The sequence below is a fragment of the Rhipicephalus microplus genome, chromosome 10 (genome assembly GCF_043290135.1).
Source record: "Rhipicephalus microplus isolate Deutch F79 chromosome 10, USDA_Rmic, whole genome shotgun sequence".
Classification (NCBI taxonomy): domain Eukaryota; kingdom Metazoa; phylum Arthropoda; class Arachnida; order Ixodida; family Ixodidae; genus Rhipicephalus; species Rhipicephalus microplus.
Window position 1 is genome coordinate 25,930,330 of NC_134709.1, and position 25,479 is coordinate 25,955,808.

At 44.8% G+C, this 25,479-nt stretch overlaps 2 protein-coding genes across 4 annotated transcripts in view; both read right to left on the reverse strand.

Annotated features, from left to right (window-relative positions):
- LOC142774653 (kelch-like ECH-associated protein 1B) overlaps positions 1-10,476 on the reverse strand; it is a 41,892-nt gene extending 31,416 nt beyond the window's left edge. Inside the window, exon 1 of one of the 2 annotated variants that reach the window (XM_075875274.1) lies at positions 10,110-10,476. The gene's annotated coding sequence lies outside the window, so the exon portion shown is untranslated. The remainder of the gene's footprint in view (positions 1-10,109) is intronic. The other variant, XM_075875273.1, reaches the window with a different exon arrangement.
- Positions 10,477-16,175: 5,699 nt separating this feature from the next.
- LOC119181373 (gamma-interferon-inducible lysosomal thiol reductase) overlaps positions 16,176-25,479 on the reverse strand; it is an 88,249-nt gene continuing 78,945 nt past the window's right edge. For both annotated transcript variants that reach the window (XM_075875275.1, XM_037432593.2), the window contains 2 exons: positions 21,717-21,803; positions 16,176-17,979 (listed from right to left, as the gene is read on the reverse strand). In XM_075875275.1, coding sequence (XP_075731390.1) covers positions 17,920-17,979; positions 21,717-21,803 — 147 coding nt within the window. In that variant the 3' untranslated portion in view covers positions 16,176-17,919. The remainder of the gene's footprint in view (positions 17,980-21,716; positions 21,804-25,479) is intronic.

Consider the following 25,479-nt stretch of genomic DNA (forward strand, 5'->3'; position numbering starts at 1 on the left):
CTAGTATCCTCTCGTTGGGCGTACTCGGGGTCTTCGTAGTCGTCATCGCTTTTGCCTTTCTCTAGTATCCTCTCGTTGGGCGTACTCGGGGTCTTGGTAGTCGTCATCGTTTTTGCCTTTCTCTAGCATTCTCTCGTTGGGCGTACTAGGGGTCTTCGTAGACGTCATCGCTTTTGCCTTTCTCTAGTATCCTCTCGTTGGGCGTACTCGGGGTCTTCGTAGTCATCATCGCTTTTGCCTTTCTCTAGTATCCTCTCGTTGGGCGTACTCGGGGTCTTCGTAGTCGTCATCGCTTTTGCCTTTCTCTAGTATCCTCTCGTTGGGCGTACTCGGGGTCTTCGTAGTCGTCATCGCTTTTGCCTTTCTCTAGTATTCTCTCGTTAGGCGTACTAGGGGTCTTCGTAGACGTCATCGCTTTTGCCTTTCTCTAGTATCCTCTCGTTGGGCGTACTCGGGGTCTTCGTAGTCGTCATCGCTTTTGCCTTTCTCTAGTATTCTCTCGTTGGGCGTACTAGGGGTCTTCATAGACGTCATCGCTTTTGCCTTTCTCTAGTATCCTCTCGTTGGGCGTACTAGGGGTCTTCGGGTCGTCGACATCACTCCGCTGCCATTAGTTAGGCTAACTACGGCATTCCTCATTTTTAGTGGGCCAGTGGCTAGTAGTGGGAATTAGCCAATTTTTTTGACACTCACCCCTTTATCATGATGATAATAGCTTTCCTGAAAGACACGCGCACAAATTACGGCTAACTTAGCTTCGCCGATGAAGCGACCTTTTCTCGCGACCCGCTTACACGTCGACGCCAACCGACCGCAAGTGTCAAGTTGTCTGACGAACCTTTTCTTCGATTAATTTCTGCCAATGACAACGTCTCAGTGAAACCGCCTACGCGCCTCCGTGAACGGCCACGCAGAACTAATACTTTAAGATCAATGTTTTCAAAGTATCTATCATAACAATGTATGAGGACTGTCACACACTTCGGGTGAGGCCCCGCCGATCCAACATCGACTTGCGACAGACTCGCAGGCTTCCACTTTACGCTTCGGCTTGCGACACCTGAAAGGCCTCAAAGTGGCGCATCTCAAATTTATTCACAGGTTGGTCGACCCGTGAGGGGTTGCACGTGTGGTGAGGTGTGGGCCTGACCGACGCACTCGCAGAGCAGACACCGAGATTTGCTTAAACACAAGCAAGCATTTAATGAAAACAAGGGCAATGGCAAGGAGATTACAGAAATAATAGAGGGAAAACACTAATACGCGATGAGAAGAACAACAAAGCGAACGATGCTAGCTCTAACAGAACACTACAAGAGGTACAAACAAAAGACAAGTACGTGGAAATGTTAATAAAATAAGAACATGATGAATTTGAAGGAGACACAGAGAATATTTACAACAACAACAAAAAAAAGATCATGGTCGTGCTTCCGCATTTCTGCGAGTGACGCAGTGCACACAACTAGAATTAATAGCTAGTTTTAATAAAATAACAGTTTAAAAAAAGCACAATAAAAAGTTCCATACGGACCAGGCCAGCTCTTGGTACACGTAGGGGAGTTGACGGGGTGTCGCTGAAGATCTCGCCAGCTCAGTAGACGATGAGGGTGCCCGGAGTTGCAGCCGTCTCAATACGTTGCGCGGGTCACTCCATGCTCGCCGCCTACGCGAGACTCGCGACAACGACGACCGCACTTCTTGCTGGCTGCGCGTCAACTGCTGAATCCGATTTCAAAGCAGTCAAAACTCGTTCGGGAGATTCCGTCCCCTCTCCTCTCGAGGTCATTTCTTTTTCCTGGAACACATGTCCCCCCTTTCGGTACAGGTGTAGGGAAGACGCGGCGGGGCCGCTGCTGCGTCGTTAGTCGCCGGATGTCCTCTCCCCAACACAAAAGCATTCTTCCTTGGACGATGGGGCGCTCGGGCGAAACGAAAATTGCTGTCGTTTGTGCAGTAGAATGGAAAGTTGAGCTGTAGTTGGAGTGCTTGCATGACGGACGCAGCGCTATACAGGCGAAGAGGGGGGGGGGGAAGTGTTTATGTTTAGAAGCAAAAGATAAGAAAAAAAATGAGCCCGTAACTGTCTGCTTCAGTGAGCGACACCTCAACAGTAGCTCACAAGGGATGGGGGTGAGGAGGGATAAAAAGGGGTAGGAGTAATGGTGTAGAAAAAATGAAGAAGAAGAGAGGAAGAGACGTGAGGTGGTAAGCCAGAGCGAGCGACAACAAACTGAGGGCATAGGAGAGATAGGAAAGATGGAAGCACGGTCACTGTAGTCCGAGGACGGGGCACACTTGCGAGAGCTCTTGTCGGCGTCGGAGATCGCGAGGGCACAACCGGTCGGCACGGAATCCAGCGAGCGAGAGTCGGGCGAAGACCAAAGGAACACTTGCCAATCCCCCAAAGTGGGTGTTAGCCATACATATTAGTCATCGTTATCGTCATCACTGTGCACTCTGTGTTCTTTTCGTCTTAGTCTGTATAGCGCTGCGTTCATCGTGTATTAACAACTTCTCTCTGTATGGCTGTTTGGCCTTGAGTGTTTTACAATGAAAACTATTATGCGATCACAACTCGGGTCACACGTAGTTGTCCGCCACCGGTGTCCGTAACCACATCGCAGGAAATTAGAAATTAAAGAACATGAGGTGGTCGAAATTTCCGGAGACCCCCACCTACTACGGCGTCTCTCATAATCATATGGTGGTTTTGAGACGTTAAACACCACATATCAATCGAAATTGAAAAAAAAAAGCCTAGTACCAATGACACAGTGAAGCTCGACCCCGGGTCCGCTGGCTGCCAGCCTAGTATTCTACCACTGAGCCACGTCGGCTTTTTTTGTTTATTTAATGAGCCACGCCAGTGCTTGGGACTTGTTGGCATACTTGTCTTAGGCAGGCTTCATGTCGGGAAAGCAATCGCGTTAATACGACTTATAAAGCGTTTTAAAACAGCGATACAACAACTAGTCATCGCACAATGCGAATAGCGTAACGAGTGGATCGTCCAGTGCTCCTAACCCATTAAAAAAGCTTGTTCTTGTTCAGCTAATAATTGTGACGCGTACCCACTGCAGGCATAATTATTTGTCGTCGTTAGCCACTGCATGAACGATTGGCACAAAATCCCTTGCAAGAGCGGATACCACGTTTCTCAGAAGGATGACGAAAAATAGCATAGTGAATGCCGGCCTAGTACCCAAATATTTTTATTAATAATGCCGTAGCGGGTATCAAGCAAGTGTGCTTGCAGCAATTATTCAATGAGTGTTTAGAAGAGCCTCTGAAAGGCCGCTCTTCTAGCTTTCGATGTGACTGCGCTGCGCCTTCCGCCCAGGCCTGGCGTTTTTTTTTTTATGTGAAGCAAAGGCACTTTGACCGTTTCTATCTATTATCTATATATCTATGTCTTGCTGCCTACATCTGGGCGCTCCTATGGCCGTCTCCTTTACCAGATACGCGGTAAAATTTGCATGGCAGGGCATTAGTATACGATGAACACGACGAACAGGTCATTATTTGAATAGCTTGAGATACGTCTCGCGTACGTCCCGATGGAGGCGGAAATGTTGTAGGCCCGTGTGCTCAGATTTGGGTGCACGTTAGAGAACCCCAGGTGGTCGAAATTTCCGGAGCCCTCCACTACGGCGTCTTTCATAATCATATGGTTGTTTTGGGACGTTAAACCCCACATATCGATCAATCAATCAATCAATCAATCAATCGCGTACGTCATGAAACCCTTTCGTTAGTCACGTGGGGCACACACCAGTATACAATGGCTTATGAAATGCGGGTATGAGCCACAGGTGAGAAACAGTTTGCATCTACCCACGGGGACGGTGCTAACAGACTTTCAAAAATCTTTAAGCGATTGCGTTTTGAGCTTGCATCGCAAAAAGAGAAAAAAGGATTGTGGAACAGGCGCAAGCGGCGTTGTCGGGGAGGCAATCGTGACTGGAGCCCCACTCGCGAAGCCACGTATTTTGCGTGTAAGTCGTACGTTTATCCACAGAATTACGCCAGTGCTTAAAACTACTAACGAAGAAGACCCCACGTAAGGGCGTCATATATATCGTGGCGGCGTGAACTGTGGTTGCAGTGTTTGTGATCGGTGCTTGACTCCTATGACTTGTCAAGCTATAAGTACTCCATTGCTCTATACCCGGATGAACACGACATGAACCGCTTCTTTCAGTATGCGCACATCATCGCACCGTAACGTCCAGTTTATTTCGACCAGCGTGGGATACCCTTTGAGTGTCAGTGCAGTCGATGCGCCCGATATGCCCACGATAAATCCTGCTGTCGTGTATACTGGAAAAGCGGGTGGTGAAGGTCGTAGGTCTCCGCTCCCCCCGTTAAAATTATTACTTCTTCAAATAGGTACACTCTTCTAGTTTCTTCCTCTAACAGTAAGGGCCTTCAGTGAAAATCACCGCCCCCCCCCCCACCATTTTCAAAAATTTTCCTTGATATGGGCCTGCCCGCAACATTAACATAACTACTCGAAATTGACAAAGAAGTCAGCCCAACTCGCAAGACTTGACTACATATTTTTTTTTAAATCAGTGTAGGCCACTGATGGCCTACTTTGCATGACATCGGCTTCCAGAATGAATGGGATAAGCTGATTTTATAAATAAATAAATAAATAAATAAATAAATAAATACATAAATAAATAAATAAATAAATAAATTGAAAAAGGGTTTATTGGCGACTGTTGCGACGGTGGTCCTACGACGAAACACGATCGGACTAGAGCAACGGTCAAGCAGATGCCGGCGATGATCAGCACGAGCCGAGCGAGCGAAGCCAAGCACCCAGTACCCAAGCGGTGGCGATGTTGCTTGCCAACGATGCGTTTTCTTCTTCACAAAATAAATAAATAAATAAATAAATAATTATTTAAATAATACATAAATAAATAAGTAATCTCGCATAGGATAGGGTAAACTGGAGATCGGTAGGAAATGTATTCGTCCTGCTGTGAACTAAAACAGGCTGAGAATAATGACGAGTTTGTCACGGTGATGCTGCAATTACGCTCATTGGCTACTGACCCAGCCGCGACGATCACGTTTCGATAGATGTGAAAGCTATACTCTCTTGTATGCTATGCGATGTTTGTGCGCATAAAAAAAACACTCCAGGTGGTCACAATTTCCGAAGCCCTCCACTGCGACGTCCCTCATAATCATATAAAACATTTTCGAACGTAAAACTTCGAATAACACTATTTATAATGTATGTAATTATTATGTCGATGACGACTATTTGCTTAAAAAACAACAAAAACAAAAAAAACCGGGCCCTTGCAGTCGCACGGTCACGGATGTAGTGCGGAGGGAAGCCAAGGACGGTTTTGCGCGCGGGAACTCTGATATCAGCTGCGGCTATAAGCGCTGGCCCGGCTGATAAGGAGCGACAGCGTGACAGACAAGCCGCGTGGGATGCCGCTCTTATCGCCTCGGTTTGCAGCGATAAGTGACTCGGCGAATATTGCTGCTCCGAGCCGGGCGCGCCTCTCACTCAGGTCGCGCGCTTATATACCTGTAAATACGCGTAGGCTTAAGGAAGGATCTTCGCTAATCCCGTGGATCGCGGCACGCGCACACTATCTCTAACAATAATAATATCCGAGGTTTACTTTTTTTATGTCACGGAACCACGATATGGTCGACGCCGTAGTGGAGAGCTTCGTAAATTTCGACCACCTGTTTGTTCTTTAGCGTGGGCTGACAACGCACAGTATACACGAGGTTCAATCATTTCGCCTCCACCAAAATGAGACCGCGCGACCCCGGCATCGAACCCGCGACCTTTGAGTCGGCAGCCGTGCACCTTGCCCCCGTATTCGCAAACGCTCCTCGACTCGACTTTCACCCTTCACCTGACTTAGTTGAGCACTGCGCCACCGCTCGGCTCAAAATGACCCTGCGCTAGTCGAGAATCACAGCAGATTATCGCAGATATGCAATGACTTGCCGTGCCTAAAGACGGCGCTGCCATCGGCTTTCTCAAGTGAAGGTGAAGCGTTGAGTGAAGGGACGTTCTAGAATACGGGGGTTAGCCACTGATGCACCGGGGCGGACACGTGCGAGACAGAGAGAAAGGGCACGTGGATTTTATTTAGTGTAATTGCATGGATTAATCTGAAAGGTGGAGGAGCGAAATAACTACGTCATGACTCGCGAGTGATAATAATGGTCTGCACGAAGGGAAGTGGAATTCTCCGAGAAGCTCGTTTCTTTGTCAGTGAGAACCAAATGAATCCACTACAAACTTAGGCTGCAGGTAAAGCACCGGAGACGTTAATTGCAGTCCTTAATATTAGTGTAGTAATAGTGATGTATACGTTGATGCGAACTATAAAGTGTTAAAAAAAATCGCCCTTTCACCACCGGTGCGATTCGAACGCACAACCTTCAAATACGCCTGCGATGCTCGTTCAGCCAAGATGAAAGGCGCCTTCACGTCCATTTATACAGTTGAGTATTTTTTTTTCTAGATGCGGAGCATCTAATACTCGAGGCTTGTAGTGCGGCGCCGTCCGCAAGCTTCCTCCTCCTTCTTCCACCATCTGTGCATCCCTTCCTCCTCTACACACCGCGCGCGCTTCACTCCTCCACCATCTGTGCACCCTTCCTCCTATACACACCGCGTGCGCTTCTCCTCTTCACGAACATTCGCTAGCTGTATAATGTAGCGTGCATGCGCCGTCACGCTTCGAGAACATCGGCAGCTGACGCGCGCGCATGCGCCGTCGCGCTTCTCCCCCTTCTCGAACATTCGACAGCTGACAGTGCATGCGCCGTCGCGCTGTATATATACTCAAGGTCGGTGCTCGCTCGCTCAGTTGCCGCTCGTCGGTTGGTTTGTACGGCGCGTCGACGTCCGAGGTCGCAATGATCGACGTCCCTTCGACCAGTGCCGGCCAAAGTGTTGGCGGAACCGCTCAAAGTTCGTCGCAATAAATAAACACCTCCCTTTCGCATACGTGTCGTACGTGTTCACTCATTTAACACCCCTCCTACAACCACGTTAACCAATTTAGCCAGCGACCCAAGTAAGTCGCAATTTAACACCCCATTTCACAACCACGTTAACCAATTTAGCCATCGACCCAAGTAAGTCGCACTTTAACACCCCGTTAACCAATTATATGCTCCGCATTCTCCTCAGTGTTCCCCCGAGGGAAGCTGCGGGCAATTTTTTTCTGAGCGTGCAAGTCTTGGGAATGTTATAACTAACGCCGCACGTAAGCCATGACGGCGAGTGCGAAACTCTTCTGGCCAGAGGGCGTGACGTGTCACGTGACTCGAAGGTTCCGGGTTCGGATCTCGCCGACTAAAAATGTTGCGTTTCAACTCGTGCTATAATTACTACGCTGCAGTTATAACTCATGCTATAATTACAACGCCCCCCTATGCCCCCCTTGCTTGGCCTAAATGTGAAGTCATTGCGACAATATTTATTTACTGATCGTTAATGAAGTCGTTTTGCTCTTAAGTGACACAGTTGAAAAGCTAACGCGCAAAAACATTTCTTGACATATCCATGCTTATTACTGAATCGGTTGTCTGCAGAAATATGCGAAAGTTATCTAGTTAAAGGTTCTTGTTAACACATTTGTAGAAAAATTGAACGTTTTATATAGACCACTGTATCATTTCGATGGTCGATTGTTCCGCCGGGGAAAGTGTTGAGAATCGCAAAATATTTGTAAATAAAGGAAAAAGAGTGAAGGCTCAAGGTTATAACTATAGAACTTCGCAAATAAATAAAATGAGAAAAAAAAGACAGGAGGGAGAGGTCGCCAGTCTCTGTCACACTGCTCTGAATGTCGATTGTAAAAAAAAACAAAAAAAATGAACCAAATTTACGTAGCGACTTGTGTATAAAACTCTTTCTAAATCAACACTCGCAAACATTGCCCCGCCACGCTGGTCTAGAGGCTAAGGTACTCGGCTGCTGACCTGCAGGTAGCGGGATCGAATCCCGGCTGCGGCGGCTGCATTTCCGATGGAGGCGAAAATGCCGTAGGCCCGTGTGCTCAGATTTGGGTGCACGTTAACGAACCACAGGTGGTCGAAATTACTGGAACCCTCCACTACGGCGTCTCTCATTATCATATAGTGATTTTGGGACGTTAAATGCCACATATCAATCAATGTAAATCAATCAAAAAACGAACCAAATTTGCGTAATAACTTGTGTGCAAAACTATTTCTAGATCAACACTCGCGAACACTTCTCATGTTAGCTGCAATGTCATTTACGCGGGCTGTCCCAATTGCGATGCACCGATGTTTCTAAAGAGACAGTGGGATTGGGCGTGTTGGTATAACATCATATAGGGTGCTTACCAGCGCAAACGACAGGGCAGGAGGGGACAGGAGAAGAGACGAGATCAGCGCTCTGTCTCGTCTCTTCTCCTGTCCCCTTCTGCCCTGTCCCCTTCTGCCCTGTCGCACCCTTTACGATGTTTCTAGGACGAACTATATACGTTACGCATGTAGACCTTTTCAACGGGAAAGACACCTCCTCTCTCGACTGTTTCACGGCAGTACAAGCGCTTGCGTTTGCACTGCCGTCACAGCTTTACGTCACAGCCTCGGCAATGCATTCTTGCGGAGTCGCGCACATTAAACAACAGCCCAGAGGGGAACATGACCGCGCACACAAGGGAGCCTTTGTGGGCGAGGTTCATGCAACTTAATAGACACGGTTTCCGCTGTAGTTGAGCGTCTGCCAGCTACCTTTTGGTGAATGTTTAACGCAGTTGCATTCGTCTAAAACAAGCGTAAAGTCTACAAAGATGTTTCACCTTACTGAGCTCTCCAATTTCGCCGGCCTGTGTATGTGTGTATAGAATTCGAAAGGCTTAAGATTACCAATCTGGCTCTGCCTCAGTGCTCTCATTATCAGTCACGAAGTGATTCATTTGTAGACATTTCCTTAGATACTTTTAACTGCAGCCTTTTTCAGCCGCGTATCGTTATGGTTTGTATGCAAATTTTTCCGGCTGATAAAGACAAACCTCGAATTGTGAACAATGATAAGCGACTGTCACTTTTTTTTCCCGTTCTTTCTTGGATGTGGCTATCTTCCCGCGAGTCTGTACCAGTGCGCCACGTTCCGGAGAGGACTTTCTGTATCAGCTATAGTTAAAGTGAGCACGCAGTCTGTATGCTGCTGATAATCTGGAAATTATGTGAACCTAGTATAGGCATGACGCAGTTGCATACGTCTAAAACAAGCGTAAAGTCTACAAAGATGTTTCACCTTTCAACTCGCTCGGACTCGGGTCGGGCTGTGAGTTCGAGTGAGCCAGAAACGCGAAGTATATTTTATGAGCGAGTCTGTCACTGAGCTCCGCAAGTTTCGCCGACCTGTGTATGTGTATATAGAATTCGAAAGGCTCAAGAATTCGAAGCCTCGCGTTTGTCGACTATAAGCAATTTTTGTTCGATCGACTGACGCCTGAGGTGTACGTAGATTACCACGGTAATGAACTGGGACGTTTTTCTTCGCGTTACCGCTCGCATCTTTTCCTGCCTCTCTTTCCCACGTGTTAGTGACATGCTTACACTTGTTAGTGTATATATTGTGCAGTATAGATTTGGCGGTTTGTTAACCGTAGTAGTCAGAGAGAATTACGAGGCTCGTTAGCTGCGTTTTTAATGTGTGTGCAGTGTGTGGTTATGCTTGCTTCTGCCACGAATGCCGGGTTTAGGACAAGCACGCCATTCGAACCATATGGTCGTCCTCGTAATGTGAACACCAACTACATTAGTAGTATTCCTTCGACCTTTCATAGAAGCCGATGTTTAATACACATTTCGGAAAATTATTAACGTGCTTGCCGACACCTCGATTGCACGTCGTGTAGCGAAAATTTCTCTCGTCTAGTGGAATGAACTTTCTACTTTTGTCCGTCTGAGTATACCAAGAGGGTGGTCAGCTTGGAAATGGCCGATCCTGTACGTGAGAAAAACGATGATCATGGCGCAGATTCGTTTTTTTTTTTGAATTTTTAGTTCAAATGAAGAGGCTCGTCACGTTATTGTCCATAAAGAGTTACCGCTCGAAGACTTACCGTAATTCTTGGCGACTACCGAAAATCCTCTGCTTCAGGCGTCGTTGTTTCCAATCATTCGGCGACCCATTCGGAGGGCGAATCGACGCACGGCTTTGACGACGTTTCCGGATCGCGCAACCGTCGTCGTTTCCCGGCACTGCTGACGTTCCCCGTCGTCACTCTCTGCGACGTCCTCGGGAAGGGCTTCTGTCCCTTATCGTCGCGGGCAAGCGACGCCACTCCTCGCCGGTCCAGATAACGTCGCGCTGCGGCGGCGTTGTCGACGCATGCAGATGCGTTGTCGCTGTGTAGGCCCCCCACGATAAGGAGACGCCGTCGTAGTTGGTCTTCTTCCAGCCAGGAGTGCGAAGAAGTGTCTATAGTGGTGACGGGTGCAAACGTCTCTCCACCGCCCGTATCGACGAAGCCATGCGAGAGCTCTCCGCGTTGAATCATCCTCGGCCGCGCCGTAGAATAACGCGTCGGATTATGCTTCGTTCTCGGACAACGACCCGAGACTATTTTGCATGTCCCACCGCCGGCCCTGCTGCTACATACTATTTCGGTCGGCCAATCGAGCGCCCGCAGCAGCGCAGCCACTTTCGCCCGAAATATATATACGGCCCGGAGGGAAGACTCTCGAATTGGTTACGCGGTGGTTATATTAACCGGGAGATGCGAAGAGAAGCGCGCGCCCTTTTGGCAGGCTGCGCTGCAATTGTGGCGCAACCGAGCCGCGCATGGTGCGGGCGTTCTGGAAGAGTGGTTTGACAGAAAGCCCACTGAGGGGACAGGTGGTTCGAGTGAATGCCAGCAGCACCAAAAGAAAGCAGAAGTAACCGAGACAAGGAAAAGAGAGAGAGAGAGAGAGATAAGAATGGATGCTTTTTTTTGGTGCTTCGGGTATTTACACCAAGCCTATTTACCAACTTTCCCAACAAGCCACTTTAACGAAAAAGGGACTTAGCGTTGATAATTTCGTTCGAGGGCTGCGGAACGGTAAACAGCTCAAGGCTGCAGTGAGGCACAGAAACCTGTAAAGTAACTCTGACGCAAGACTCGGGGAACGAGAAGAGGTCACAATCTTAATATTAAGCTTTTTTTTCTTTTTGCACGTACTAACATGATCAAATACAGGTTTCTTCCTCAGACAAATTTTACTGTAAAGATTTACCTGGTTTTCGTGAAATGAACATATCAGAATATATCATTTGAGTGACGTTAATATTTTTTCTCTCATTCTCTATTAGGTTCTTGGAGGTGATGCTATACCCACTTATAACAATACTCAAGTTCCACGAGAACTTCAGTGTTATAACCGATAATTGATGTAAATGGGTTTCACGAAAAAAAGTAAGAAAAAACTAGGGGGATGGCAACAGACAGTACGTTCCAGTGATAAGGATGACAATGTTGCCGATTTTTTGGACCTGTGTGAAAATTCGGCCGCTTTCACGAGAGTGCCACTAACTCCATGGAACTAATGTACGACGTCTGAAGTTTTAGACGGGGAAACTCGTCGAAGTTGTTTCAACTTTCTTCTCAAGTTCTATTTCTGAAAGTGCATCAATATAAGCCACTTCACCCAGGGACGGACACTGCCACTCAATTTAGGGGGGGGGGGCTTGGTTATCACTTCTTTGTTAATATTGTTAATGTGTGCGCACATGGGTTTCACTTATTTGTCATAGTTGGTGATAGGAGGTGGAATACGACTACGAGCACTGAAGTGAAGGTGGGAGGGCGCTGACACACATTTTTTTTTTGGGGGGGGGGGCGATCCCCCGTACCGTTCCACCCCCCCCCCCCCTCTGTATCTGCCACCGACTTCCGCTCCCGTGCCGTAGCAGATTTCAAAAGAGAGCTCTGCCGCAATGTCGTAGCGGTCTGTGGTGAAGCTTACTGTGAATCCGAAGGGTTGCCGTGGGACACTGAAGTTCTAAGTGGCGGTTGATTGATTGATTTGATTGATTGATTTGTGGAGTTTAACCTCCCAAAACCACCATATGATTATGAGAGACGCCGTAGTGGAGGGCTCCGGAAATTTTAACCACCTGGGGTTCTTTAACGTGCACCCAAATCTGAGCACACGGGCCTCGACATTTCCGCCTCCATCGGAAATGCAGCCGCCGCAGTCAGGATTTGAACCCGCGACCTGCGGGTCAGCAGCCGAGTACCTTAGCCACTAGACCACCGCGGCGGGGCTAAGTGGGGGTCGAACAGTTTGAACTTCTCGTTTTCTTAATTTTTTTTCAAGGATTTCACGTTTAATTGCACTTTATCCCAACAGCCAGAATTTATAGATAATGCGTCATGCAAGTACATGCTGTAAACGGGTTATTTCACGACAGAAATTTAAGCATACTAGAAGCCGACGGTGCAGCAGCTCCTCATTGTTATTGCCGACAGATCGCTAAAACCGCTATCGGTATGAGTGGGTTATACCACTCGAGATTCCGATATTCGCGCACACCCCCATTAAAATATTGCCCGCAGCTTCCCTCGGGGGAACACTGAGGAGGATGCGGAGCATATAATTGGTTAACGGGGTGTTAAAGTGCGATTTACTTGGGTCGATGGCTAAATTGGTTAACGTGGTTGTGAAATGGGGTGTTAAATTGCGACTTACTTGGGTCGATGGCTAAATTGGTTAACGTGGTTGTAGGAGGGGGTGTTAAATGAGTGAACACGTACACACGTATGCGAAAGGGCGGTGCTGGTCGAAGGGACGTCGATCATTGTGTTTGTGGATTCGTTGGAATTCATTTCACCGCGACCTTGGACGTCGACGCGCCGTACAAACCAACCGACGAGCGGCAACTGAGCGAGCGAGCGCCGACCTTGAGTATATATCACGACCGGCTTTATAAATAGCGCGACGGCGCATGCACTGTCAGCTGTTGAATGTTCTCGAAGCGCGACGGCGCATGCGCGTCCACTGGAGAATCAGGAGAATTGTAGAATGTTCTCGAGGGGGAGAAGCGCGCGCGGCACAGATGGTGGGTGACGGTGCATGCGCGCGTCAGCTGTCGAATGTTCGAGAAGGGGGAGAAGCGCAACGGCGCATGCGCGCGCGTCAGCTGCCGATGTTCTCGAAGCGTGACGGCGCATGCGCGCGCGTCAGCTGCCGATGTTCTCGAAGCGTGACGGCGCATGCGCGCTACATTATACAGCTAGCGAATGTTCGTGAAGAGGAGAAGCGCACGCGGTGTGTAGAGGAGGAAGGGTGCACAGATGGTGGAGGAGTGAAGCGCGCGCGGTGTGTAGAGGAGGAAGGGATGCACAGATGGTGGAAGAAGGAGGAGGAAGCTTGCGGACGGCGCCGCACTACAAGCCTCGAGTATTATATGCTCCGCATCTAAAAAGTAAACCTAGCAGAACACAATGCTTCGCAAGAGCGTGGCACTATATCCACACTATCGATTCCACATACGTTTCATCCAGAAAAAATTCCGCCATATCCACGAAGTGAATGATGATGAGTGGGCGAAGCTCCGGAGGTAAACCTGGTAAACCATGAATCCTCTGTACATTTTGCCCACTCGATTTTATTACATCGCTCCCCCTAGCGTACGTCGCCGCACTAAATCGAACGATTGCCTTCAACCAATGACACGCGCCATATGTGACGTCATTCCTATTTTATAAGATCTCGCGTCTTTCATCAACTACAAGTACCGCTTTCTAGTTTATAACATCTTGCATCTTTTCATCATCAGCTACAAGTACCACCATCTAGTAAACACTACAAGAACTAAACGAGAGGTGGCTACATACAGGAGACGGTACCGCCATCTAGTGAACACTGCAAGAACTAAACTAGAGGTGGTTACATACAGGGGACGGTACCGCCATCTAGTGAACACTGCAAGAACTAAACTAGAGGTGGCTACATACAGGCTACAGGGGACGCACAGCCCACGCCCTAAGGAGCTTCGCCCCTAAAAAAAAAGAGGGGGGGGGGTATATATTAATGATGTGAAGACTGAGGGATCAGCGCAGATGGTGACGTTGCCCTCCTTGATTTCCTTCCCTCCACCCCGAGTTCTCTTTGCCACCCTTTGCTATGCTACGCTTTACCTTTCCCCTCCTCCTCACCTTCTCATCTCCCCTCACTCATTTCATTGCGAAGCCATTCATATACTGTACTCTGCACGGCTACCCCTTGCTTTACTATACTACGCAAGTCTGCTTTCACATATTATACACATATTATACACATTCACATATTATACTGTACGTAGATATATGCTGTGACTCACCTTCTCCCCTCCTCCTGTTTCTCACATCCTCTCTCCACCTCTTTACTATGTTTTATTTCTTTTTCATTCGCTCTATGTCTTTTTTTTTATTCTCTCTCCGCCTCTATTTTTTCTATCTCGTTTTTGTATTCGTCTTTCTTTATGTGGAAATCTTTGACTTTCTCTCTTTTTGTCTTTCTTCGGTATCCTTCTGTATTCCTGCTTTTTTCCCTCTCCATACTCGTTGTCTTGCCAATCACAGTTGTTGCACCGCACGCCGGCCAATTGTGGAGCGAAACAGAAAATGCAGAGAATCAACCAAGAGAGCTCGTGACAGCTCACGATGGTGATAACTTCTGTTCGCACTGCGCGGCACCAGTAAACAATTGCTAAAAGCACGTACGCACACTTCCGTGTCTACAGGAACCACCCTTATCTGGCTATGTTATTAAATGTCGAGTGGTTGCAGGTAAATTAATGAAGGAAAGAAACTTGAAGGCCGAGCTGACAGCGTTTTATTGAAAGGAGGTATTCACTTGATGTCACCCGCAAAGAGGGGGGGGGAGGGCAAAAGTTTCCACGTGCACTTCCATAGGAATACACGGGGTAGTGGCCTGTAAACTTTTGACCACACAGCACACAGTAACAGCACACAGTAACACAGCACACAGTAAGAAGTGCCTATGGCACGTGCAACGAAAGGTGTATCTGCAACGCCCTTAATTTTAATTATGCGCATTTAATGTTGTGTTTAGACTAGCCACTCAGAGCTTGTCAATTGCACTTTATAATTCTTCAAAAGAATTACAGTAGCTTAATTGAGTTTATTACTACACTTACCTTGTTGCAATGTATTGTAGTCAATTTATCTAGGTTAACCCATTATCATTATGAATTCTTTGAATGATGTGTGCAATTTTTCTTCGCTCTGGAGTACCCTCAAATGTAAAGTCCACAACGGATATGGATTATATAGTACACAAATATAGTACACAGATACTTCTGCTCCATGCATTCTGATTAGAATGGCCATGAAATAAACTTTCACTTCATAAGATTGCCAAGACGTGGAATCTGTGACCACTGTAACTGTTTCATTAGAGTCGTAGGTGGATCTAGTCATTCCACGCTGTGCTTGCAATTGTGCAATGTGCTTTAATGTTTAAGAGGAAAACATAAATGTATACATAGAGATGCATGCCGAAAGGATAGTCCTCCTTGGGTGGAGCCCTTAGTTCAGGGCCCCATTGTGTCACGCCACACCACGTGCCCGCGGGATCTACAAATGGACACTTGTGTGTGTGTCTGAAGCAGATGACTTGCAGTTGCTGTGGCCGACATGTTTTTACTGGTCTGGGCAGTAAAATGGTCTTGTTTTAGTTGGCACTTACAATAGAGAACCCGCACAGTGTGAACCACCCGTATGTACCCTTAATGGTGGATTGCACTGTATGTTTAACAGTGTGGTTTTCTGAACCAAGCTGGTTCTGTGCTCATGTTGTAACGTGATGGAACCCTTTACTTTGTGAGCACATCAGTATTCAGTAGCAAGTGCTGCAGGATCACTGCCACTGCAAGCTGCTAAGTCATATTCACTATGCGATTCCATATTTTAGAACATACTCCAATATGGTCTCCTGGTTTCGGTGCAGTAAGTGTTCAATACACATTCTCGATCATTATTTTTACCTGACGCATAAAATTCATTAATCATGCTGCTTATTCCCAGTATGCATTGCCTTTGAAGCCCAACTCAATATCGAGGATTTGTGCATGCGTCTTCTGTTTGTGTTGTGTGTAGCGATAAACTCTGCAAAGAACATGCTGAAATGAGTTACAAAGGGAGGGTAGAAATAGCTTTATTCGTTCTTGCAATCACACGTTGCGTGCCACAGTTTTGATGGGCACACGTTTTATATTGTTGTTCATTTGATTTGTTCAGTACACAAAGTCCTGTTCGGTGCAAGCAGGGTTGCATCGAAGACTACCTAAAGAATGGTAAAACGGAAACGGAAAATGAACAGCTGCACGAAGCTACTTTGAGTACGTTCACAGCAACTGACAACACACCTTCCTGTCTGTACAAATTACGTGCATGAAGTTTTCGTGCATGGCACCCCACACACACGGTAAGGAAACGCTGAACTTATCACTTGTGACTCTGAAATTTCTTTTGTGCGTACAATTTTTTGCAGCCTGTGCAAAGTACTATGACCACGCTCGTGTGTTGGTCTGTAGTGCTGTCATCTGGAAGCTGTGCCAGCACATTGAGACAAATTGTACCTACTTTGAAAAGCACAGGAAATGGTCGTCACTAACAATTAGGAGAGTGAGGCCACAAAAGGGAAGAAGCCTTGAAGCAGTGCATTCATAGAAATGAGTGCGTTCCGACAGTTCACATTCACACGAGCTTTAAAATAAAGGTTATAATGTAACTGATGCGTGCATCTTTATGATGATAATCATTTACTAGGACGGTATCTTATTTCAAGATGGCAGAATTGTTACGACTACATGGACTCTGCTAAGCAATGGGCAACAGTGCCGATATGTCAAATATAAACAAGGATACTAAAATTGAGAGGCCTGTAATGTATATATTGAGATCACCCTTGTAAAAGATGTGGCTGCTGTACATCCTTTGCTGGAAAGCAATATAGCTTTGCAAATAATATAGGTTCGGAAATCTTGGTGCGCAGTCGGGCACACTCAATTGTGAACAGTTTAAACACTAGGTGAAGGAAGTGCACACGCACAGAAAGCCATATTGCCGGCAAATGTGGGTCTATGCGTGTACATTTCCTTCGAGAGCCTTGTAACATCACAGGAGCTATGTGTTTTCACATGGCTATTCACAGGTAAATTGACACATGTTAAGTCACTGCCACAACATAACACTCATGTTTTATGTAAGCCTAGTTGCATCCCCATTGAAAATGGTCTTGTACGTGCTTGTTCGTGTTTAGAAGTAAATAATGGTGGTTATATGCATTTAATATAAATCTGCTATTTCTTGTACTTGAGAATAATGCTCGAAACAAGAACGCAATCATTCGTTTTTCAATATAAGAGGAGTTTGTAGCACAGCTTGTTCTGCACTGTTGATTCAGCTTCCGATATGTAGGTCGCAAACTAGATGTTCATGAAATCCTTTGAAACCCTTCTTACAACAGGTAGTGATGCTGTTTTTCATCAGTACTTAGTGATCATGTTGTGCGTTTGATGCAGTCAGGAATGTCAATTGGCAGAAAGTCTGTAACAGGTCGAGCTTTCTGATACGCTGCAAACAGTGCTCTTGCTCGAAAATGTGCGACTGAAGAACATATGCGACCTGATGTATAAGGACACCTTATGCGAGTGCATAGCATTCGCGAATTAAAAAAAGCACATACACGTAAAAGAAAGGCATCGTATACATATAAAAGAAATTGCAATGACGTCAGAATACAGTCCAAAAATAGTTGTTCACACTGGTCCCACTGGCGATGCGAAAAATCCAGGCAAAAAATAAAAGGAAAGTCGTTTCGTTTTTAGATGCTCGATATGATGAACGGTCGTTGCAGTTTCGGCATGGCGTGACATTGCTCCTAGGAAAGGGCTACCTTACAGGCCTGTGGAATCTCAATTGGTTGCGTCGTCGGGGTGTCCTGCATTCAGAAAAAAAAACGGTACCATAGTTTTTCATTCTTGTGCTACTGTGTGTGCAGTATTCATGTAAAGAAACAAAATTTTTAGTGTACTTGTCCAAAGTTGGATTACTTCTCACGGCTGCGCAAGCTGCTTACTATCTTGTTTACAACATGGTTCTGAGAAGGACCAGTGTTGCTCATCGACATATTTCACATGGAAAATTAAAACAGCCACACTGAACAAGTGATGCGAAACCCACAGAAAGTGAAATATTAGGCATGTAACAGTTGGGTGTTTCTTTAGTTTTATAGCAATATTTAGCTATTTTAGGGCGGTTATGTCGAGAAAATACTACAGTGATATTTCGCATGAAGTCTGCCGCGACTGGGTGCAGTCAAGCCCCGGATTCACAACGTTGTGGGATGGTAGGAAGGAAGGCATGCTTTGCTGTCTTTCTGTACACTTGCCAAGAGAGGCGAATGAGATTGATTTGAATGGTACTGAGGAGAATCGGCCATTAGCATAAAGCAAGAAAATTATCGCACAGTGCTCTGAGTGCCGGTTGATTTAGAGGCATGTGCGTTTTGGTGGTGAATTCTGGTGAAGCTTGTGCCTGCTCATGTCAGCTTGGGCAGAGAGCGGCGATATTGTTGCTCCACCTGGAGACAGTTGTTAAAAGCAGGAGGCGCCTTGCTGGTAATTGGCAGCAATTATTCAGGCTGAATTATCTGAGATTGATGGCTGGCTCATTTGCTCTGTCTCTGTGCCCCTAATGTTGTAGCTCCAGTTATCGCACAGGCAAAAGGTCATGTTACGTATTATCTCACTCTTGTTCACGCTGTTCTTTGCACGAGTGTTTTGATTAGAGCTGTCATAGAATGAAACGCGTTTGTCTTCACCACTGGATGCACAATACCAAGATCGTTAATATCATTAACTTGATCAGTTAATGCTTAACACAATACGTGGGTTCGATGAATTATGAATGTTACTTTTTTTAGCTACAGGTAACATAGCACTGCACTACAATGCAGTGCACTCTCTGTCAGTACTTTACCTTCTGGGTAAAACTGACTGTTTCTGTATGCAGTCTATTACTTCATTAACAGATCAGCTTCAATTCATTGAAACAGGATATTAAGTTAATAGATATCTGAAAATAATATTGGAATCGTATTTAGCTCGCTACACACATTACTTCACCACTTGCATTTCATTTTCGTAACATTATATGCATGGTATGTAATACTATACAGTAGACTCCTATTAAACGAAACTCTCTTAAATGAAATTGCTGCTTAAATAGAACTGCCACTAATATGTTTGGTTTCGTACCGAAATTTTATACCTCTGTTTATCTCTCAGCAAATGAAAGTCCTCTTAAATAAAACACCTGTTTATCTCTCGTCAAACGAAACTCCTCTTGAAGAAAACACATTTTTCTGGTCCCTTCAGGTTTTGTTAAAATGGAGTCCACTGTATCTGTTTTAAGGTGCAAAAAGTGCTTCAAAAATTTTTGCCTTTAAAGCTCTTGATACAATGAACATCTCTCCTGTGCCCTTTTAAGATGTGCAACTACAAAAAAAAGATTTTCAGAGTGAGAGTGACGATATCTGGTGTGGCCTAGCAATTAGTGGCAACAAATATAGTACGGAATCGTACAAGGCTTCAGCGTCATTCAATGAATACACATGTGCCTTAAAATAAAAACTTATTATCCCTTTAGGCGACTCTAAAGAACTTGCAGGCAAGAACACTGCCCTCACAAGACACCCATTCAATTGTCGAGGCGTTCTCAGTTTATCTTCGTGAAAATCGGCATGAACAGGATGGAGCACAAGGTGACAATGACACAGTACGAGCACTGTAACAACTGAAGTTTATTGAAATAAAAATTGAACGAGACTAAAACAAGTGCCGTGTGTGTGCAGAAATTTTAGGTGACATCAGGGAAATGGTTAAGCATGCTTAACTTGCAATCTACCAAACAGATGGTTCAGATATGCGGTCATCGCCCTTCACCTTAACAAAGAATGCTTCTATGAGTTGGCAAGCCCTTTTGTCCTTGTGCTTCAGCATACTATTATTCAAGAAAGGTTTTCACCTGCATCATCTACGATGGGCTGAAAGATGTGACGTCGGTGTTCCTTTCAAAGTAATAATGTGCTGGTGGTAGTCTATCGTTAATGCATTTACCTGACTGGCCAACGTACACCTTTCAGCAGGAAAGGGGAATTTTATGAACAACACCAACGGAGAAGAAAGCATTGGGATTGAGATGCTCCACCAAGCAACCTACACCTGCTGTTCCTCTAGCCAATGTCTCCTTTATTTCTCTCAATGACAGCGCAAACGCGCTTTTCCCAATGGGAGCCGTCGGTTTGCTTTAGTTCAGGGTGTGGTCCTGATGCGACGCTACACGACGGGTAGCGTTGTTTTGGTCACACATGCTTTCGAGCGCTTTCCCCCAAAGATGGGATAGACGTCTTCCCACTTTAAAATTATTCATATGTCAGTTTTTTGTCCCTTTGCGCTCCTTCTCTGTGGTTCGAAGCAACGCCGCGGCCACATCTCAGTACACCGCATGCAATAGCATTGCAATGACTCTTCCCCATTGGTTGCCTGCACAGTGGCACGAATGGGGACACGCTATCTAAAAACATTGTATCTTTTACAGAGTCAGCGTCACTGTCGTTATTGCGTACGTGAGGAATGCAAGACGCCACCCCACGGATCTGTACTCAACTGAACAAAAAATTCCTTCATATGATTTCCGAAGAGAGGCACTGCATGAGGGGTTTGCTTCCCCATGATCGTAAAGCACACAAGAAGGCTAGGTGGTGGATGAGGGCAGGAAAAGGTTAGAGGAGAGGGTATTGAATGGTTAAAACGGATGCATTTGGCTAGCATTGATAAAATAGAGGAAGTGTTGCTTTAGTGTTATTCCTTCTGCATTAGCTTTTCAGAGTTATATTTCAATAACACCGTCATTATGCTCATAGAAGTGTTCTTTATCAAACTGAAGGGTGATGAGTGTGTATGTTAACTGTTTCTTTGCTAGATTGCGAAGTACACACATTTGACCATTTTTTTGACATCACAAAGCTTTCTGCGTACGCATGGTGTTCATTTCCGTTGTGCTCGCTTTTTATTTCAATAAACTTCATTTGCTAAACAGCGTTTCTACTGTGTCCTTCTCGTCTGATGCTCCATTCTTTTCGCCCTGATCCTGATAAAAATGCTTCGTTTCCGAATCGAGCACCTTCACATTTCTTAGTTGATTATATTGTTACCTCCCCACCCACCCAGAGCTTTTCATTAGCCTGCCTTAGATCAAGAAATAATTTTACGTGATGGTGTTATAATGAGAGGACAAATTTTCCTGATTTATAACATCATTGTGATGTCACAGCATGATATCGTGATACATTTTATTTTATTCATGACATTTAGTGTGATTCATGTTGACAACTATGCCAGATTTTTTTCAACTCGTGAGACATAATGAGGCTTTGGCTTCAGAACTTGTTTATTGTAAGCTAGAAGTTGCCCTTCGTTATGACTGGAAATGTTCTTTTGTAAACACTATCACTGCATATCAACCGTGCATCACTGTACTTCAATCACCAATATGATTTTGTGATAAATATGATAAACTGCGACTAGCCAGCTGACTTGTAGATGTCATAACAGTTCCTACTGTGATTGCCGTGTAGTAACAGGACTGCTTTCTGTATGAACTTTGTGTACATACCCCTGTGCACAGTGTGTTGACCATGCTTCTGTACTCCTCGCACAGCGTCCTCTTGAAGCTGGTGAATGCGTCGTACATCTTGTCCTTCTGTGGTGAGAGAAGTATGGAGACAACATTGATCACATATCTGGAAACCTAAACGAAGGACTAGAAAAAGTCTTTGTAGAAAAATGTGGAAAATCAGCTCCTCACGTTTTACAGGATTATGCAACATTACGGTAAACATTAATAATTGGGGTTCACCTTACTGTTGTTGCAGCATGCTTTACAAGTAAATTGAGAGCATGAACACGTCTCTCATTGCTCTTTGGACTTTACAGTGGTAGTTTTCTTTTATTGAAAAAATTCCCAACAGGTAGTGCACTTGATTTGAGAATGTATAAACAGGCTTGTGAACCACGCCATCTCGGTAACATCAAGCGTCGCAGAAACAGTAGGTGTAATATATGCATAAAAGCAATATTTTCCTCATTAGTATTTGAAAAACCAGAGATATTGTTGCTTTCATCTTATGTATAGGTAACGTTTCAAAGGCGTGCATTGACACGCATTTAAAGAAATATGCTGTAATTGTTCCCACCCCCTCTTTTGCACCTACACCTTTACCCTCCTCACTTTCATATCTGAAGATTTTGGCATTAAAGGATCTCCCCGATAGCCATGTATGGTTAAACCTTGTCTCCATTTCCTTACGGGAAATAGTGGCTCAAGCCTGCTAAAATAAGAAAAAAAAACAATAGCATTGCGCTGGTCACAGTGCCACTACATATAATTCTTTGTTATTTGACATTCAAACCAGCTTGATCGATGTGCACCACACATAAATGGCTGTTTATGCTTAGTAGATGTACCAATACCTTTGAAATGGCTAATTTTCTCAAGGTTTTAATGACTGCACTGAATTGTCCCTCATAATTTTGGCAATTGCAGTGCACAGACAGTAGGGCCTTTTGTTCACAGCATGCTCTTTTTATGTGGGTCCCTTTATTAAGTGGTTCCTTGGCACATAAAAATCGCAAAAGTATATTTTAGGTCTTATCATCTGAAAGTTGAGTACTTCGTTGGCACCAGTGCCATGGGCTATTTACAGGAAGTGCATGCAGCGGCGCTGGCGTGATGCAATTGCAGGCTGTAGAAAGCATGTAGTGAAAAAATGCAGGGTATAAAGGTTGTGAGAAGTAGCGCACCAGTGTTTTGTCGCAACCGGTGAAGTTAGAAAAAGATGCTTGAGAGTTTACGTGACACTGAATTGCTCCTAATGCTCCACCTTTCTGGGGACTGTCCTTTTTGCATGCAAAGGCATAACTTAGTGTAATATTCCTTCTTTTTTGATACCCCAGCCCGCGATCTGCGAACACTGAGGAGCGAGCGTTAGGGTCCTGGTCCAGTGTATTTGCTCGCTTGCTACTAGCACTCTTCAGCACTCGGTAAGGCTGTCAATGCTGGCTCGTGTTAGGTGAACGGTTGGTAGTTTTACCAAGTATTGGGTTCTTCTGCATGCTGTCTGAAATTCTTGTATGTTCAACCTATATTAATAGATAGAAACTGAACAATAATGCCCAGTGTTGCCACCTGTTGTTCAAGTGAAGAGTAGGTATCACTAAAAAGAGTTTATTGTCAACTTATGCGGGTCATTTACTGTTATTACATCAGCAGTCTCCGTTTAGTTTCATTGCAATGGTGCTCCCGCATACTATATAGCTCACAGCCTTCCTTAGTTGGGTCCTGCCTGAATTTTTTTTGCATATTTAGGCTGCGTCGTAATACCTGCTACGATACTTACCACTACACGAGGTTAGCAATCATTGCCGAAGCATTTTAAGTGCAGCATGTGTCAAATCAGGTTTGGCACTTGAAGGTAATGCTAGTATGAAATAAAATATTGTGAAAGGTATTTCATACTTGTAAGGTACTTAATACTCCTCTTACATGCAATAATGATGTATTAGACTTTTTGCAACTTAGTAAACACTTGTGGGCATCTTTTAACGAGGATCAGTACTGTCCACAAACAGTTATGTCTATACTGCAAGTGAATAAAAATAGTATTACCGTTGTATTGAGAACAACCTGCCACCTAATTCATTGTGCGTGTAAGAAATAGTTTAGTAAGGACACCCTACTGCATATTAAGTGACCGAAAAATGTTTGCAATATTTCATTCACAATTATGAAAAGTGATTCTGGTTGTGCTCAGACCATGGCAAGAAATCTAAGCTACAAATATCATCATGTATGCCTTCAGGTTCAACTTTAGCTTTTGAAAAGTAATCTTCACAATAATTCCCTCGTGCCCCCATGTATCTCTATTGCATGTTATCCTTCGGTAATGCATATTACACTCACCTAGATGCCCTTCAACACTTTAAAGATTAAGCTGTTTAACTTATGTCTTCTGGTCACATTGTGAAATCACTGTATATCAGTACACCAACAATTGAACAGTTCCTAACAGAGCTGTTCGAAGAGAAGGTCGAACTAACTTATCTACAAACTTAATCATTGTGAAACGTTTTTCCCGACTTCGCCAAATGATATCCTTAAAAGGTACTTGCATTACGAAATTTTCTGTAAGCAAAAATTCACCTCACATACTGGCATACCTTCTACAAAATATTGCTTGTGTGTGTGTGTTTGTGTGTTTGTGTGAATACAGAAAGACATTGTAATGAGAGTAAGTTTTAATAGTAAAGATATGCATGTAAATGCTGCAAACCCCGAGATTGACTGCTGACGTTATTCTTTTAGTGATTAAATTGAGTGTCCTTCTATTTCCATGAAGAAGCATATTCGTTTCCTGTGTTCCCATTCTCAATTCCTTTATAATTTAGTGTAGAGTTAAATAGATTGGCAAGTGATTGAAATGTGAATGAGTAGGCAAATCAATAATATCCTACATATTCATATCAAATGGCAGCGTACATATCTGAAGTTGGGCTCGATCATTTTCTTTATTGATTAAAAAAAAGCGAAGAAACTACAGCAATTGGAATCATTTTCATTAGGGGTGTGCGAATATGAAATTTTTCGAATACGAATCGAATACGAATATTCATGTTCGAATATCGAATCGAATATCGAATATCAAAGGACAAATGCCTCTACAGTAACAATAATTTATTACGTATTTATCTAAAAAAATACACAACAGCCTGTAAACATACTACACCGTTATTTATTGGCACTTATTATAGGCACTTATTGGAACTTATTATTATTATTTGTGCCCCTTAATAACGACGCGAGTCCATCACAGGTTACAAAGGCTCGCGTCAAAACCGCACCATGTGCACCCGCCCACAAGCTAGCAGAACTGATCGTAGCGGCTGACAGCACTAGCCAACGCCGCTGATCCTACTAACGTAGCACTGTGCACTACATGGCGCACTACCACTACTCATGCGCTATGGTGGCCAGCACGAAAAATATTTATATGCATATACAGATATATAAAACTGAAAGGTCGGCGCATGATTACCATTTCATATATTCAATATGTTTAGAATGCAGTCCAAGTTATTTAACGCATACTTGCCGGGAATACGACATAACTTAACAATAAAATCCCGAGTTGGGACGAACCGCTTTCGAGCATGTTGTATAACTGTGCGACTGCTCACGTGCGGAACTTCCTCGAAAAAGGAAATAAATACGACGTCATGGTACAAATTACCACTAGAACTCTTTTTGTCACTTATTATGTTTTCTAACCAAAGCGTTTGCCGACGGTGACGAAGTTTCTGCTTTAGCACGCGCGTGCACG